Source organism: Megalobrama amblycephala, linkage group LG8, assembly GCF_018812025.1.
Source record: "Megalobrama amblycephala isolate DHTTF-2021 linkage group LG8, ASM1881202v1, whole genome shotgun sequence".
Lineage (NCBI taxonomy): Eukaryota > Metazoa > Chordata > Actinopteri > Cypriniformes > Xenocyprididae > Megalobrama > Megalobrama amblycephala.
Genome location: NC_063051.1, coordinates 11,072,886 through 11,090,948, shown reverse-complemented (window position 1 = coordinate 11,090,948; position 18,063 = coordinate 11,072,886). Strand labels below are relative to the sequence as shown.

The 18,063-nt window shown below is 35.2% G+C and overlaps 1 protein-coding gene across 3 annotated transcripts in view; it reads right to left on the bottom strand.

The window, feature by feature from the left end:
- Positions 1 to 9,205: 9,205 nt before the first annotated feature.
- Positions 9,206 to 18,063, bottom strand: part of LOC125273656 (gamma-aminobutyric acid receptor subunit gamma-3) — a 154,826-nt gene continuing 145,968 nt past the window's right edge. For all 3 annotated transcript variants that reach the window (XM_048199226.1, XM_048199227.1, XM_048199228.1), the window contains 2 exons: positions 14,703 to 14,902; positions 9,206 to 11,254 (listed from right to left, as the gene is read on the bottom strand). In XM_048199226.1, the coding sequence (XP_048055183.1) occupies positions 10,976 to 11,254; positions 14,703 to 14,902 (479 nt within the window). In that variant the 3' untranslated portion in view covers positions 9,206 to 10,975. The remainder of the gene's footprint in view (positions 11,255 to 14,702; positions 14,903 to 18,063) is intronic.

Sequence of the window (18,063 nt, the reverse complement as noted above, 5' to 3'; positions counted from 1 at the left end):
TACTCTTCAGAATTGGAATTTATAACGCACAATTTTCGAGTTTATAGCTCACAATTCTGAGAAAAGTCAGAATTGCGAGAAAAAAGTCAGAATTGTGAGATATAAACTCGCAATTACGAGAAAAAAGTCCGAAATACGAGAAAAAAGTCAGAATTGTGAGATATAAACTCGCAATTGCGAAAAAAGTCAGAATTGCAAGAAAAAAGTCAGAATTGTGAGATATAAACTCGCAATTACGAGAAAAAAGTCTGAAATACGGGAAAAAAGTCAGAATTGTGAGATATAAACTCGCAATTGCGAAAAAAGTCAGAATTGCGAGAAAAAAGTCAGAATTGTGAGATATAAACTCGCAATTACGAGAAAAAAGTAAGAAATACGAGAAAAAAGTCAGAATTGTGAGATATAAACTCGCAATTACGAGAAAAAAGTCAGAATTGTGAGATATAAACTCGCAATTACGAGAAAAAAGTCAGAAATACTCGCAATTGTGAGAAAAAGTCAGAATTGTGAGATAAAAAGTCTGTTTTTATTCCATATAAACTCCAAATTGCTATAAGTCAGAATTGCGAGTAAAAAGTCAGAATTGTGAGATATAAACTCGCAATTACGAGAAAAAAGTAAGAAATACGAGAAAAAAGTCAGAATTGTGAGATATAAACTCGCAATTGCGAAAAAAGTCAGAATTGCGAGAAAAAAGTCAGAATTGTGAGATATAAACTCGCAATTACGAGAAAAAAGTCCGAAATACGAGAAAAAAGTCAGAATTGTGAGATATAAACTCGCAATTGCGAAAAAAGTCAGAATTGCGAGAAAAAAGTCAGAATTGTGAGATATAAACTCGCAATTACGAGAAAAAAGTAAGAAATACGAGAAAAAAGTCAGAATTGTGAGATATAAACTCGCAATTACGAGAAAAAAGTCAGAATTGTGAGATATAAACTCGCAATTACGAGAAAAAAGTCAGAAATACTCGCAATTGTGAGAAAAAGTCAGAATTGTGAGATAAAAAGTCTGTTTTTATTCCATATAAACTCCAAATTGCTATAAGTCAGAATTGCGAGTAAAAAGTCAGAATTGTGAGATATAAACTCGCAATTACGAGAAAAAAGTAAGAAATACGAGAAAAAAGTCAGAATTGTGAGATATAAACTCGCAATTGCGAAAAAAGTCAGAATTGCGAGAAAAAAGTCAGAATTGTGAGATATAAACTCGCAATTACGAGAAAAAAGTCCGAAATACGAGAAAAAAGTCAGAATTGTGAGATATAAACTCGCAATTGCGAAAAAAGTCAGAATTGCGAGAAAAAAGTCAGAATTGTGAGATATAAACTCGCAATTACGAGAAAAAAGTAAGAAATACGAGAAAAAAGTCAGAATTGTGAGATATAAACTCGCAATTACGAGAAAAAAGTCAGAATTGTGAGATATAAACTCGCAATTACGAGAAAAAAGTAAGAAATACGAGAAAAAAGTCAGAATTGTGAGATATAAACTCGCAATTACGAGAAAAAAGTCAGAATTGTGAGATATAAACTCGCAATTACGAGAAAAAAGTCAGAATTGTGAGATATAAACTCGCAATTACGAGAAAAAAGTAAGAAATACGAGAAAAAAGTCAGAATTGTGAGATATAAACTCGCAATTACGAGAAAAAAGTCAGAAATACTCGCAATTGTGAGAAAAAGTCAGAATTGTGAGATAAAAAGTCTGTTTTTATTCCATATAAACTCCAAATTGCTATAAAGTTGCGTTGGCGCAAAAAAAAAAATCAGCTCACAATTTTCGACATTTTTATATCTCACAATTCAGACTTTATAACTCACAATAGTGTGTTTATATCTGACAATTCTGAGGAAAAAAAAAAGTCAGATTGCGAGTTTATATTTTGCAATTCTGATTTTTTTCTCAGAATTGCGACTTTATATCTCACTTGTGAGATATAAGTCACAATTACCTTTTTACATTTTTTATTCAGTGGTGGAAGGAAGCTTCCAGATAGGTTACATATTGAAATAGGATACAAGTATTTTAACATAAAATTGATCACCTTTAGCATTCAGATTGTGGATGATGTCATTACCCCCTGCAGTTTCAATAAAATGTAAAAATTAGGTGAGGTTCAGCTAGATCTGTTAAATATCGTATTAAATACAAATCCTGTAATGCTTCATTCAGGAAAGTTGGTGGGAAAACATATCTGTGAGACGGTGTGTGATGGTGCGATGTGATATAACCACTGAAACTCATCACTGGTGAGAGCTGACTGATTATGTCAAACAGCATGTAAGTTAGAGAAGGAGTTAAAATGTCTTTAAAAAGTAGGTCAGACACTCCAGTTCCAAATCAGTCATCTCTCATCTTTGGCTTCACTTCATTACACACAGAATGAACAATGTTCCCATAGCAACCATTCCAAGTTTAGTGGTAGAGAGATTCAGGCCTCATCAGAATAGAGGCAGGAAGAACATTTAAAAAAAACAAAAAACAATTCCACATGTTTAAATTCATTTTAATTCCTAATTTGTTTGCTACATTATTAGTTTTTACTTAGATGGCAATAGCTATCTGTATCACCAGCCAGTTTAAATTTAGGGAATATTTGTGGGTTCATGGGTTCGATCCCAGAGGATTGCACATACTCAGATACAAAATGTATAGTATAATGCAATGTAAGCCAAATGCATAAATGTAAATGTAAATGTAAATGTGTTAGGCTAAATTTCTAAAGAGATACATGTAAGGGGACACTGTTTTCAACTAAAAACTGTTTATGTGTTTTGGCCATTCATTTACACTACAACGGCATTTTGTGGGCCTGAAAATGCAAATTTTTGAAAACAGGTTTCAAATTGCAAGTTTTTGAAAACGATACAATTATTGTCTCCATGTAAACCACAAAAACGCGAATTTGTGAAAACAGTGGCGTCATGCGCATGCGTATTACGTGTTCAGTCTATATGCGTGTAGTGTTTCTTAACAAAGTGACATCGCCAACTACTGGTCTGGCAGCAAAATACAGTGTTTTTAATCATTTTCGCAGATCCGTGTGAATAGGGATCGTTTTAACAACGTTGTCATCTGTACGCAGAAAACGCAACATTAACAGAAAACATTTTATTACATTGTAGTCGTGTAAACGCACCCTATAATTAAGTGAAACACTCAAGATCAGCATTTTCACTGAAGCAATTTCAAGGGCTAGTGTTAATGAACCCTCTATATCATTTGTCATATTACAAATGCCATTTGATATTGCCTTTCCCCTCAAAAAATCATAAAAATGTGTGATTTAACAATATGTAATAACATGGCTCTTCCGGGTTAGTGAACTTTAGAGGGACAGTCTTTTAGATGAAATGTCAGATACATCATTATCTCATATTTTGACGTCATGTATCATCCATCCATTTGCCCAGGGAATCGGATCTGTGACATTATAAAATATAATCATCCACCCGTCTCCCTGTGCATTTTATAAATACTGTGTTCTCAAGGTTGGTAATGCTCAGTGAATTATTTTGAGAGCGCAGGGCTTTTGTGGATGCATGCGGAACACTAACAGCATTAACCTACTTTTAGATCCCCAGTTTTACACGCTTACTGCTTCTGATGTTTTCATTGTTTATTTCCTCTCAGAAAATAGGAAATTTTCATTTTTAGTTGTGATTTGCTTTTAGCTGAGATGCAGTTTTATCAGTCAACTATTGCTGAGTAATCTGCACTGCATCAAGAACACATGAGAATGCAGAAGCAGTTCTCTACCGGGTAGTGTTTTTAAAGGAATAGTTCACCCAAAACTGAAAATTCTGTTCTTATTTATCACGTACCCTCATGTCATTCCAAACCCATGCAGCCTTTAAGCTTTAAAAGTTCCTTCAGAACTGTTTTGAATCAACTGATTTATTGAAAATTCAACTTAAAAGAATAATTTGTGTGTTCCATGGAAGTAAGTCATGTGGCTTTGGATTAACATGAGGGTGAGTCAATAATGACAGAATATTAATTTTTTAGGTGTACTATCCCTTTAAGAGGGCTGATAACACTGAATATGACCAGTGGTTATTTTAATGCATAGGCACTGAGGCTGTTATTGACAGCTGCTGGGGCAGAAATCAATGTGGAATCGACTTGAACGCTCTCCTACATCAGTCTTATCGGACCATGTACTGTAAATTACAGTGTTAAATGAGATGATAAAAACAGATGAATGAATAAAGTCAACGCTTCCAGCTAGCAAAAGAAACTTGCTCCTACTTACAAAATACCTTTAATTTGTTGTAAATACATTGAACTAAGTCACTTATAAAGTGCAGGTAAGATTGCAGTGATATACAGAAATGGGAAAAAAGAAAACAAAGTTTTATTTCACATCTTCTGATTCACCTCTGCACTTTACAATTCAATTATAAAAAGAACTACATATATGAAAATAGCACAAGAAATAGAAATGAGTTTATAGACAGGCCAAAAACTCACATAAACCCTCTATTATCAAATCCAAATGACAACCCCATTGACAACACTGCACATTGTGAGCACTCACAAACCATAGAAACATGGGAAATTCACACCAAATTGTCATTGTAAACACAAAGCAATAATCTACAATGAAAGATTGTGTGTTAATGTGAAAAAGAGGTGCACGAAGTGTGCCTGGGCGACCGGGGCGATAGAGAAAATTTATTATTATTATTATTATTATCGCTATCAGGACTGGTTATATTTTCAGACTATTCCCAAAAACAGTACAGGCCACTGACATTGATTGCTACTATTCTGACCACTTGAAACAAAAAGCTTTCGGACACTTTCAAATGTGAGGAATTATGCTGTAATTTACCGTACTGTAAGGAACAAACAAATCCCAACAACATTATTAAGCAAAATGAATGATATGAATGGGGGGAGCCATCTTCATAGCAGATCAGTGAATGAGATTTCTTTGGCATTCAGCCTTTAACGATCGACCTGCACTTTGAAGGTTTTATTAATTAAATTACAAATTTCGATGATTTAAAAAGAAAGAAAGAAAGAAAGAAAGAAAGCATTGACCGCTTTAAAAACCAGATTAATCTGGTCTGCTTAGTGACTAGACTGTGGGAAAGATGCTATAGAATATGGTTCACCATGATTTTCCCAAGTAAGATGTGTTCCTGGATCAACATATTGTGTTGATCTTGGATCAACATTACACTCTGAAAATGTAGTGTTAACCCTATCCCTACCCATAAACGAGCCTTGTCTCATTAAAAAAACATACCTGTGGGCACGTTTTCACGAGTCGCAAAATACATACCAATACGTACATATCGCTGCAGTTTCAATGTGAAATGTCAACTGAGTGGCGCTAAAAGCATGTTCATTTTTTTTTTTTTTTGCCGGAACAGATAAATGTTAATATGGTACGTTTTTATGACGTTTTTAGACGAATCACCACAGTTCTGATTTGAAATTTTGTCCGGTGAGTGGCACTAAAAGTGTACTGCTCCATTATTTTTAAAAATAACGTACCACCAACACTACACCTAAACCTACCCAATAGTGTTAAAGGTGCCATCGAACGTTTGGTGTCCCCTGAACATGTCTGTGAAGTTTCAGCTCAAAATACCCCATAGATTTTTTTAAATTAATTTTTTTAACTGCCTATTTTGGGGCATCATTAACTATGCACCGATTCATGCTGCGGCCCCTTTAAATCGCGAGCTCCCTGCCCCCTCTGAGCTGTCGACCATAATACAGTGCATTTACAAAGTTCACACAGCTAATATATCCCTCAAATGGATCTTTACAAGATGTTCGATACATCGATTCCTGTGAGTATAGTATTTATTTGGATGTTTACATTTGATTCTGAATGAGTTTGATAGTAGCTAGGCTGCAGCTAACGGGCTAAAGCTAACATTACACACTGTTGGAGAGATTTATAAAGAATGTAGATGTGTTTATGAATTATACAGACTGCAAGTGTTTAAAAATGAAAATAGCGACGGCTCGTCTCCGTGAATACAGTAAGAAACGATGGTAACTTTAACCACATTTAACAGTACATTAGCAACATGCTAACGAAACATTTAGAAAGAAAATTTACAAATATCACTAAAAATATCATGATATCATGGATCATGTCAGTTATTATTGCTCCATCTGCCATTTTTCGCTGTTGTCCTTGCTTGCTTACCTAGTCTGTTGATTCAGCTGTGCACATCCAGACGTTCTGCCCTTGTCTAATGCCTTTCATAATGTTGGGAACATGGGCTGGCATATGCAAATATTGGGGACGTACACCCCGACTGTTACGTAACAGTCGGTGTTATGTTGAGATTCGCCTGTTGTTCAGAGGTCTTTTAAACAAATGAGATTTATATAAGAAGGAGGAAACAATGGAGTTTGAGACTCACTGTATGTCATTTCCATGTACTGAACTCTTGTTATTTAACTATGCCAAGGAAAATTCAATTTTTAGGAGGAACTTTGATGCTGTACCATGGGTGCAGCAGGCGCAACGATATTACCAAAGTCCCTTTAAGTCAAGTCATTTCACTCGGCGGCCATCTTTGAAACGCCTCTCGGGCATCCTGGGCATCATGCAGCTCCTATCTCTTTGAATAGGGAAGCATCTGATTCTCCAAAACTGTTCGCCAACCTTACGATTAAATTTCATATTTGAAATCACCAATGAAATCTAACAACAACCAACTCATACATTTAGTTTCTAAACGCTCGAATCATGACAAAAAAGCTGTATTTTTTCAGGCTGGATCAAGCTAATGCGCATGCGCAGACCTAAATGCGCGTCTCTTCTGAGGCGCGCGTCTGACTGTTTCTATAGAAACCGGTGATTCTAACGGCCGCTGAAGTGACGCGATGACTTTACCAGTCGGCGATTGACTCTTGGCTTTAGAAGGCGGGACTTATTCCGCCATATTGCACGTTACACTTTCTCCCATTCAAAACAATACGAGTGACACGTCTTGTGTTATTCTATAGTCTTTGATATTACGCAGCGGCTGTGACCCGTTTGCACAGGGAGCGTGCCTTGCAACCATGGCATGGAGACATTTGTGAGAGGCGCGGACATTTGTGACATTTTGCGACTCGCGAAATCGTTTCCACAGGTATGCCTATGTCTTTACATGAGACCAGGTTAAACCCAACCCTACCAATAACTTCTCCCTAAAATCAGAGGGAAATGATACAGTAGGTGAATATCACTAATGTAGAAGCACCAAACCCTGGTTGTAAGCCTAAATTTGACATAGACTTATCCCTCAAATCTGATCGGTTGATTGGAATTTTGTTCCAGGATCAACAAAGGTGTTGATCCAGGAACATACTTGGTGAAATCATGTTCACCAGAGTACTGAGTGTTCAGTGAATGCATGTTATATATCATTAAGGATAGCATATCCACCCTCTTAAAGGTCACTTGAATGTGTAAATCTTTTTTATCCTTGCAAACAATATAGATAAATATAAAAACCTAAACATTATATATTTTGCGCTTAAAAGATCCCCTAGCTTGAATGGTGAAGAAAGATATCCAGTAGCCTACATCCAATGACAAAACGTGACCAAATAAGCTTGAAATACATCCAGGGCTAATGCTCAAGATTTTCTATTTCCTTCCTCAGAGTACTTCGTCATTGGAATTAATGTCATTATTAGGCCACTATAAAAAGCAGTATAATTGGATTTAATTCCAGCATATGGCTTTAGGTAACTAACATGAACTTTTGGCAAAGTCAGATTTGTCTGATTCCTTGGGTGTGAAGAGCAAAAACTAAACCGCTGCTCTCGAATGATGGTTGAACTCGAATGATGGTTTGAAGCTCTAGCACCACTATAAATGAACAGCTAATAATTATTGTACGTCAAACTGAGTTAACAGCCGCAATAACAACATGTTAAAGCACTCACAGATTATCATCAAACAGAATCGCAAAACAGGTCAATAGTGGGCTGACACCTTCAAGAAGCCACAACAGAAAAATCACTATAGCGTCATGAAATGCAAGAGGAGAATCGGCTTGGCAGCAAATCACAGCACATTTCTGGTTATTCAGAACATCGTTAGCAGACTGTGAAACAATCCTTAAAGATGACCTTGGCACGAACTAAAATGAGTAAGTGTCAGAGATGAAATCAAATAAAAACGTGACTCCAAAGATTAAAGTTACAGAGAGTGGGTGGAAATGATTTGATTGATTAAACGTTGATACCTTCTGTTGGTCAGATGTATTAGAGCTGAAACTGGTGCAGAGCACGGTAGAATCCACAGCCCACCACAGTGGTATCAGATGGACCAAAATGCTACAATCATTGAGGAAGAAAACAACAATAATATTGCCTCTGGTGTGCATCACACATTAACATTTTACCTATGAGACAATAACGATAATGAAGATCATGACGACAAATTAATTAATCAAGAAAGCTTGAGATTGCCTCAGAATGTTTTCAGCTAATGTGAATCCTTTGGTAATGACTATAATTTGAAGTAGATACCTTATATTAATCCATTTGATCCCTCCTAATGGATCATCTCACAGTATCTCTGTGCAGGTGACCCTAAGGCAACACAGTAACAACTCTTATTGTGAATTACAGTTTGGTAATGAGCACAGTGAATATGTAGGGTTTACTGCAGTGTGCTGAAGATTGTTTGGTAACACTGTACAACCTATTTCAATTCATCACTAACATTCGCTAACGCATTAGGTATCATGAACTAGCAATGAACGATACACTTACAGCATTTATTAATCAAAGTTCATGTTAATTTATACATAAATTCATTTTAAACATTTCAAGTTGTATAAATTAACACAAGTTAATGTAATATGAATGAACATGAATTAACAATGAACATCAGTATATTTATAAACTGACATTAACCTAGATTAATAAAGGCTGTAAAAAAGCTGTTCATTGTTACTTCAATGATGCACTTTGTGCAACCATTTGAACCATTTTTGTAAGGTGTTACTGATTACTGTTTAATACTGACACTCCATCTTATTATTAAATGGATAGTTCACTCAAAATAAATAAAATCTGTCATTATCTACTTACCCTCGTGTTGCTCCAAACCTGTATGATTTTTCGGTAACACTTTATTTTATAGTGCCCTTGTTACACGTTACATGTAGTTACTATAGTAATAACTATAAATGATGCATAATTTCATGCAACTAACCCTAAACAAGCCCCAATTCCAACCCTATAGTAAGTACATGTAGTTATTATTATTACTCAGTACTTAAATGTATAATTACACCGTGACACGGTCACCTTAAAATAAAGTGTAACCTTTTTTTTTTGAAAATGACCACAACCCAATTGTATTGTTTGGAAAAGCACAGCCTTGATATTCTGCTAGATAATTCCAGTATTCTGTGAGAAATTTAATGTACAGTCAAACCAAAAATTATTCAGACATTTTTTATATATTTTTACTAGTGGGTGCAGGACACTATATATAGGATAGCAAAATAAAGTAAACTGTGACATATTATACCCAAAAATTCTTCATACAGTGGACTACCAGTAAAACGGATAAAAATTTGGAACCAATAATTATTCAGACATGTTTTGCTCAAGTGTTATCTGACATAATTATTTTTTTTCTGACACAGTTTAACTCTGAGATCATATTTTATTACCATTTTTTAAACTATAGTGAATAAACTGTATTAATGAATAAAATGTTCAAGGTGTCTGAATACATTTTGGTTTGACTGTATTTGAGAGTAAATTAACCTGCAAGTCCTAAACAGAACAATAAAGTCTGCAAATAATGCAAATGTGTCCATGAAGATCCAGAGACACCCACTTTTCCTTGATTTCCTTTGGGCGGTGTTGATTTTGCTATGCTTGGCATAAACATGCATAACAACTATTTTGCCAGTTGGACTGGACTGAAGAGTGAGAGTCTAAGGAACTTATGATCCATTCTATGCATGCACTTTTTAACTAATAAACTGATGCTAACTGACTTTAGGCATTTCAAAATAAAATATAGTCTACTATATAATTTATTAATTTAATCTTTAAATAACATTTGTTCTGTGTGGAAAAATTATGCTATAAAAATCTAGAAATATAGGCAAACACTTGCAATCTACATACTAATTAATATTCCAAATCTTCCAAAATGGTTCTACTCTCTTGCCATTATTGTGCTGATTCAGGGTAGAGCTTAATACTATAACATGCAGTGACAATGGGTTTAGACATGTTGAATGCATTAAAATAATGGATGACTATAACTAAAGGTTGAATAAACTCCAAAACAAAACCATCAGCGGTCAGTCAAGACCAGATGATGCTCTTGCCATCATTTCTAAGATTTCTCTGCCTGATGGCTTCTCCTCCAGTGGAAGGCACTATAGATGGCTCTGTAAGCTCCGCTTACATGAAAGCCGGTCTGGTTTTGACTGATGGCTAGATGACAGGTTTCCATTCATGTGAACGATCTACCAGGATTGTAAGAGACACCAAAAGTCAGAGGGTGACATGCTATACAAGGCATTTTTTTTCTCACGTTATCTTGGCCTAAGGATTTTTCACACCTTGACTTCTTACAGTTGCTCTCTCACCCATAAAAAGACGAGATTGTGGGAGAGGAACGTTGTGAATCATTTTTTCCCCCCTGGTACCTGAAGAACAAAAGGCAAAGATCTCTGCCAGAGAATTGCAACCACTTAAAGAGCTTGTGGCAATATCCTTCCTGACCATATAAAAACAGCCTGGTTTTAAGGGTTTTGACGTATCTGTTGTAGCTTTCGATTTCTGTAGTCTCATTTTTCATCTCCTACTGGAGAAGTCCTTGTATCACCACAGCTCAACTCTGATAACCGGTATCCGTTCTTTTTTTTTTTTTTTTACCGTACCTTGAAACTCCTGGTTCAGTCTATTCTTTGTTTCTTCTCTTGACCAAAAGTCAAGTCCTTTGTGTCATGAGGTGTGTAGGACCGCTAAAGATACAAGTAGCCTACCCAGTAGACAATATTGAACAATAGGAAAGAGGTGGGAAAGAAGACACGAGAGTATGCATCGAGTTCCAAAATGTCTATATGCACACGGCCCTTTCGCCATGCTCCATCTTTGCACTCTTCGTAGCAGCAGAAGAAACTCTGGCAGTCTTTTCCATCCAGGCACTCATAAACACAGGCATCATCAAACTCCTGCCAGTACATGGAGTTGTTGAGCGTGATAACTGTGGGAGGAGGACCCACATCCAGCACTGAGTAGTTCTGTTGGACAAAAAACAACATCCTTTTAGGATTTGAAGGGCTCTCGTTTGCAATAAACATCCAAAAAAACCTTGGAGTCATAAATTTGGATGTGTTTTGCATGTACTGTACACAATATTTCATCCGATTGAACAACAAAACTGTATTCAAAGTGTATGCTTGTACATCTAATCTATGCCATGAGCAAAACAAATCCTTTAGAGTGGGCTGTCAATCAAAGCATAAGATCATGGTGGCTTCTAAGAGATTCCCACTCACTTGAACTAACTTCTCTTTGGTGGGCATGTCAAGTACAGCATCAATCTCTCACAGCTAGGTATGCTGACCTGAGCATGGCTGTCTAAATCCTTTCTCGAAACCCTTTTAGACCACACAATGAAAACTCTCCAATAGTATTCTGCCACTTATTCCCAGTTATTTGTCTCATTATAGTGACATAACTAGCAAAGCATGGTAATTACAGAACTGAAAGATAATATATGTGAGATCACCTATAGGGTAATATTTGTTTCGTGTAAAATTGCTATGGTAATTATCCGTGCTTCTCAGCAGAGATAAGATCTAATCAAAATGAGTGATCGGCGAGAGAGTGGGAAAATTTCACCTGCGGAGACTGTCACCGGAGAAACACAATGAATAAAAAGTAAAACGTGCTTGCTCAACCATAATTTAGCATCACATTACACACATAGACAAAGACTAACAACATCAGCCTAATGAAATCATCTTTCCATACCATGCCGTCTTGAGAGATCGCCTATAACAAACACATATGCGAAAAGGGACTTCTGTCCGCATACATTTGATAGCAATAGTACATAACTATGTTATGAAAGTAAAACAATAATAGACTCTACCTGAATTATAATATCACAATATTACGATTTTCAATGCATTTTTGATTAAATAAACGCAGCTTTTTAAAAAATCTTACAGACTCCATTTTGAACTGTAGTGTATACGTATATATTCATATATATTTAATAATCACTGCTAAACCCTACTAATGCTACTTCCATAGCTTTTGCGTTCCTTCGCAGAACGTTTGCATTCTCTCACGAAGATATTTGCGTTCCCGTGCAAAACTTTTGCGTTCTCCTGTCTGAAATGAAGTCAAGAGCACATTATTTTAACATGAGAGTGCATCCATGAATCTATCATCCGTGGATTTCCTTCACTCTCGTAGAAAACTGGATGCGCAATCTCCAATATAGGCCTACAGTGCTCTTATGAACTGCCTCCCCTCTCGTTCAGATGTGCGCGTTCAAACTGTCCTGTGCACTCACGGATCTCTCTTTTACAAGAAATTTATTCTCTTCGCTTCTGGATTAAACATCAAAAGTTATCAATCAATCAGAATAGATGATTGACCAATTAAAATGCTAAACCGAATATGGCTAAGAGTGAATTGCACTTTTACAATTTAATAACATTCAATAATATTAATAAATGTATCTTAGAATTGGCTCGGAATGAGGCGCTTGGATGTTTTACATTCCCTAAATACTTAAAATGTGGAGACTAAATATACAACCATAGCAAATTTCTCATATTTGTCATATTAGCATAGCATTATATTCTATGGAATTAGTGCATTTGCAGACAATGTAGTGACCTGTAACCCTAACTGTATATTCACTGTTATAAAACATCAAACTGTTGCAAATAGTAACAAAAGTATTGGGATAAAAGTTTTAAAGTCCGGATATAAACACTGATGTTGCGCCAGCCACAATCAAAATGAGTAATTGACCTTTGAAACTAATGTTACGCTTCAAATAAAGATTGTATCTATTACATTATTACACCAGTAGGTGGGGACCAGAGACTGTTAAAATGTATTTGATTAATTAATTTCAACTATTAATTTCTTTAACATAACAAATTAATTTAAATGAATATATTTTTAAAAAATATATACGAATTTATAACGTTTTAGATATTTATAAAAAGACTCATTTATAACAACAAATAGAATGTTTTGATTTTGACAGAAGTAAATTACATGTCATTTTGTTTAGTTGTCTTATTTTTTTGTTTTCAGAATTGTGGGAGAACAGTACGGAAGAGGATTAGGGCTAAGCAATAATAAAAAAATAAAACCATCTCGAGATTAAAATTGTTAAACTTAGAGAAAATCTCTTTAAATTTCGAGAAAAAAGTCGAGATAAAATGTTGAGAATAAACCCGTTAAATTACGAGAAAAAAATCGTTAAATTTCGAGAAAAAAGTCGAGATAAAATGTTGAGAATAAACTCGTTAAATTACGTGAAAAAACTCGTTAAATTTCGAGAAAAAAGTCGAGATAAAATGTTGAGAATAAACTCGTTAAATTACGAAAAAAAAATCGTTAAATTTCGAGAAAAAAGTCGAGATCAAATGTTGAGAATAAAGTCCTTAAATTACAAGGAAAAAAGTCATTAAATTATGAGAACAAATTCGTTAAATTATGAGAAAAATGTCGTTAAATTTCGAGAAAAAAGTCGAGATAAAATTTTGAGAATAAAGTCATTAAATTATGAGAAAAAAGTCATTAAATTACAAGAACAAATTCATTAAATTACAAATTTGTTCTCATAATTTAACGACTTTTTTCTCGTAATTTAATGACTTTATTCTCATAATTTAATGAGTTTATTCTCAACATTTTATCTCGACTTTTTTCTCGAAATTTAACGAAATTTTTCTCATAATTTAACAACTTTTTTCTCGTAATTTAATGACTTTATTCTCAACATTTTATCTCGACTTTTTTCTTGAAATTTAACGAGTTTATTCTCAACATTGCATTTCGACTTTTTTCTCGAAATTTTATGAGTTTTTTCTCGAAATTTAACAACTTTAATCTCGAGATGGTTTTATTTTTTTTATTATTGCTTGGCCCTAATCCTCTTCCGTAGAACAGTGATCTCTATTTAAAAAAGCATTTTTTATACTTGAGTTCAAGTTCAAAATATATTTGTGAGAGAACGCAAAAGTTTTGCAAGGGAACGCAAAAGTTTTGTGAGAGAATGCAAATATATTTGCGAGAAAACACAAAAGTTTTGTGAGAGAACACAAATATATTTGCGAGAGAACACAAAAGTTTTGCAAATCTTTGAAAAACATTTTTTCCTCCCATCCCACTTTTTTTTTCCACCACCATGTCCTTTTAGGGGCTCCGTACAAACCAAAGCACATCGATGCTAAATAAAAACAAGTCTACTGACTGTATTAAAAATGGCCCTGGAAAATTTCAGTATTCATTTTAATATACATGGTGGACATGAAACTTTGATAGATGGCTAGAAGCTCAGGAGTCCCCTGTTAGAGCAAGAAAATGAAAAGAAGAAGGAAAAAAAAAAACATTCCCTTACATATATTGCGTGAACAGGATGCATAGCTTTCTCCTAAAAAAGGACAGCATAAACTCTGCAGAATAAAGATTCGGGCAGAACATGGTACTCACCGATCTTTTCGTCTTGTTGCAGGTTGGTCTACGAGCATTATAAGAGTAATAATTGAGTGTGGCATACTCCATGAGAGCAGCAAAAACAAACAGGAAACAGACAGTGACGAAAAGGTCCATTGCTGTGACGTATGAGACCCTGGGTAGTGATGTCCGTGCCACCGTGCTGAGTGTTGTCATGGTTAATACTGTTGTTATTCCTGCATAATCAAAAGAGGATATTAGATGGAAAGGCTGGTAACAAGGGAAACGCCTGCTAATGAAAAATATGAGCTAAATCATCTAAAGCGTACACTGACATGGTTAGCATGAGTAAAATGTAGTTTCACATCTCTGCTGAATACAAAACACTGTTATTTTTTGTCTCTAAGCTAATTATGTGACGCTTTTTCACTGAGCAGACCTGATTAAATTCCATCTAAGGTGCCATTGCTCTGGTTCTTGTTGGACACGTATGAAAAAAATAACTCTGTTCCAGCTGCCTCACTAGGCTGCCTATCTAAAATGGAACCTCATAAGTGACTGGCTTGACATAGGCAGAATTTTAATACAGGCAATACATGAAAGGAAAAAAAAGTAATGCAATACTTTAACCGCCACCATAATTCACCAATACCGCAAATTATTATTCTATTCCTCAGAAAGGAAAAAAACAACAACAACAACACTATTATATGCCTTTATTGTTGTTTTTCCTTTCAATTTGACACCTGTCCAGATGCTGAAGTCCTTCTCTTGCATATGATAGAAACAGAGACACCTGCAAATTAAAAAAATTCCACCCACACAAACACCTAGATTCTTAGAAGCGTGTAGACATTCTTAGCTTCACTCTTGCATGGACATTTAGAGTTGCCTCAGAGAAGCAGTGACTGTGCCCCTGTTTTGCAAGGGTTTCTATGGAAACAAGCAAGCTTCATCTATTTCAGAGAGAAATTTTGCACCCCATTCCTTTTTTCCTCTGCTGTTGCTGGCCACGGTTATTACCTTCACCTGTTAGACAGACTTCCCCTGACACAGTGGCACTTAGTTAAATGACTGCCTGCCTGAGTCAGAAAAGACTGTGAATGAAATATGCATTTCAAAATTGCACTCTTTCCTGAACTGCTTAGCTCCATTTTAGCCTCATTAGTTCTCTCATCTGTTTTTTTTTTTTTTTTTTAACGATGGATAAGAATGACATAACAACTGGCTGGATGTTCAAATGACTGTAATGCTGTACTTCCTGTACTTATCAGTGATGGTACCCAGGCAGTTGGTTTGTGGGTTGAAAGAGTTCGTAATGATTGTAGACCAGCTGTAAGGTGTGTTCAGTACTTTTCTACTCTTCCCCTAGATAATTTCCCTGTTTTTCCCCAATCTTTTCCAACTATTCAAAAGTGAGACATTTTGATTTTGAAAAAATTCATATCATTATAATATCATCAATATACACTACCATTGAAAAGTTTAGCGTAGGTAAGATTTATTATTATTATTATTCTGTTGAGTGATGTCTCTTATACTCACCATTTATTTGATAAATAAACAATATTGTGATATATTATTACAATAAAACCGATACTTTTTTTTAAAGTCCCCCTGTAGTCAATTATTTTATCCCTTAAATCTCATTTTTGATCACCAAAATTACATATTTAAACATTTTTTCCTGTGAAAAAAAATCTTAATGCCTTAAAATAGCTTGAATGTAACTCTACACCTTTGCCTCATTTAATATACACAGATCTATGAATATGATAATTAGCCCCGCCCCCACTCGCTCGTGCCAGCTCAGAACCACTCGGTCAACTTACTGAAGTAAACGTTGCACAATGGTATCGCTCTTTACAACATCGGACACATAACGGTAATTAATATGATTAGCCTTTTTCTTGACTATGTTATCAATCAGGTAATAATGTTTTGCTAATGTTACACAAACCATGTTCACACTCACGAGTCAGACAGCTGCCTTCTAACAATCCTTAGAAACGCTTTGAACAACTCATAACGTCAGTGGAGAAAGGCATATAGTTCATCATAACATCGTAATATATGCATCATACACCCGCTATATTGATAAATCTACGCGATTTTACGTATCGACAGAGAAATATATACCGGGATAACCTTCTTTTGAGATTCCCTTGCGCGGTCAGTTAATGATATGCTAAAGCCCGCTGGCACGTTGACGTGATTGGTTACAAGGTAGTTTGTGATGTCAGAAACACCAGCGATTTCAAACGGCGGGTTTGAGACTGTCTTTGATTTACTGCAGTTTTTAAGAGAAAATACTCAGCAATGGTGTTGACTTATGAATTTGCACATGGTTTGCTTTAAAGCATGTTAAAAACACCAGATAGACATATGGACAACATTAAAAACTTGATTTTCACCACAGGGGGACTTTAAAGATTCTTTGTTGAATATATTCATGTCATATTCATATCATATCATTATAAATGTCTTATGTCACTTCTGATCAATTGAATGCATCCTTGCTGAATAAAAATTGTAAACATTTTCATGACTCCAATCTTTTGAATGGTACTGTGTTTTATTTCTGGTTCTTTTTGTTTTATATATCTATATTTTAATTTATTTTAATTTTAATTTGATTGAAATTATTATTGGAATGATAGTCTAACTGTGTGGAAGATTCATTCATTCATTCATTCACCATTTCAGTCGTATTCGACTCATCTGAACATGTAAACTCTAAACAGAAAGGCCTCCTGGTTTAGCTGGGACTTAAAGGGATAGTTCAACCAAAAACTTTTATTTGGGTGTTGAAAACCTTGAAAGGAGCTATTTCTACCTGGACTGACCTTTAAAATTACTTTCATTTGTATAACTAAATATAGTCAGGTAGATTTAGTCATATTAAACAATTAACACTACATTACAAGTATGTGGACACCCCCTTATAATTAAAAGACCTTTATAGTTATTGCTAGCAGGTATTTAAGCAATGAGCATTAAGCAAATAGACGTTTTTGTTGTTGATGTTGTTGAATGGGCATGCTAATTCCCCATGCACAAAGTGGGGAACATGGAAGAAATTGATTGCCCAGACCTGAACACCACTGAAGACCTCTGGGATAAATCTGAACAATGTGCCTGACCTCACTGATGCTCTTATCCTAGCAGCCGTGTTCCAACATAGTGGAAAGTCCTCCCAGCAGAGAGACATTTGTTATTGCAGAAAAAGAAGGACAAAATTCCTATAATCGCCCATGGTTTTAAAATTAACAAAGCACATAAGGATGAGCTATTTGGGTTTCTACATTGCTTTAGTACATAGCCAAAAAGTGTTTATTTAAATGTTACCACACAAAATGCATTTTCAGATTAAGCTGGACATATCTTCAACATCTGA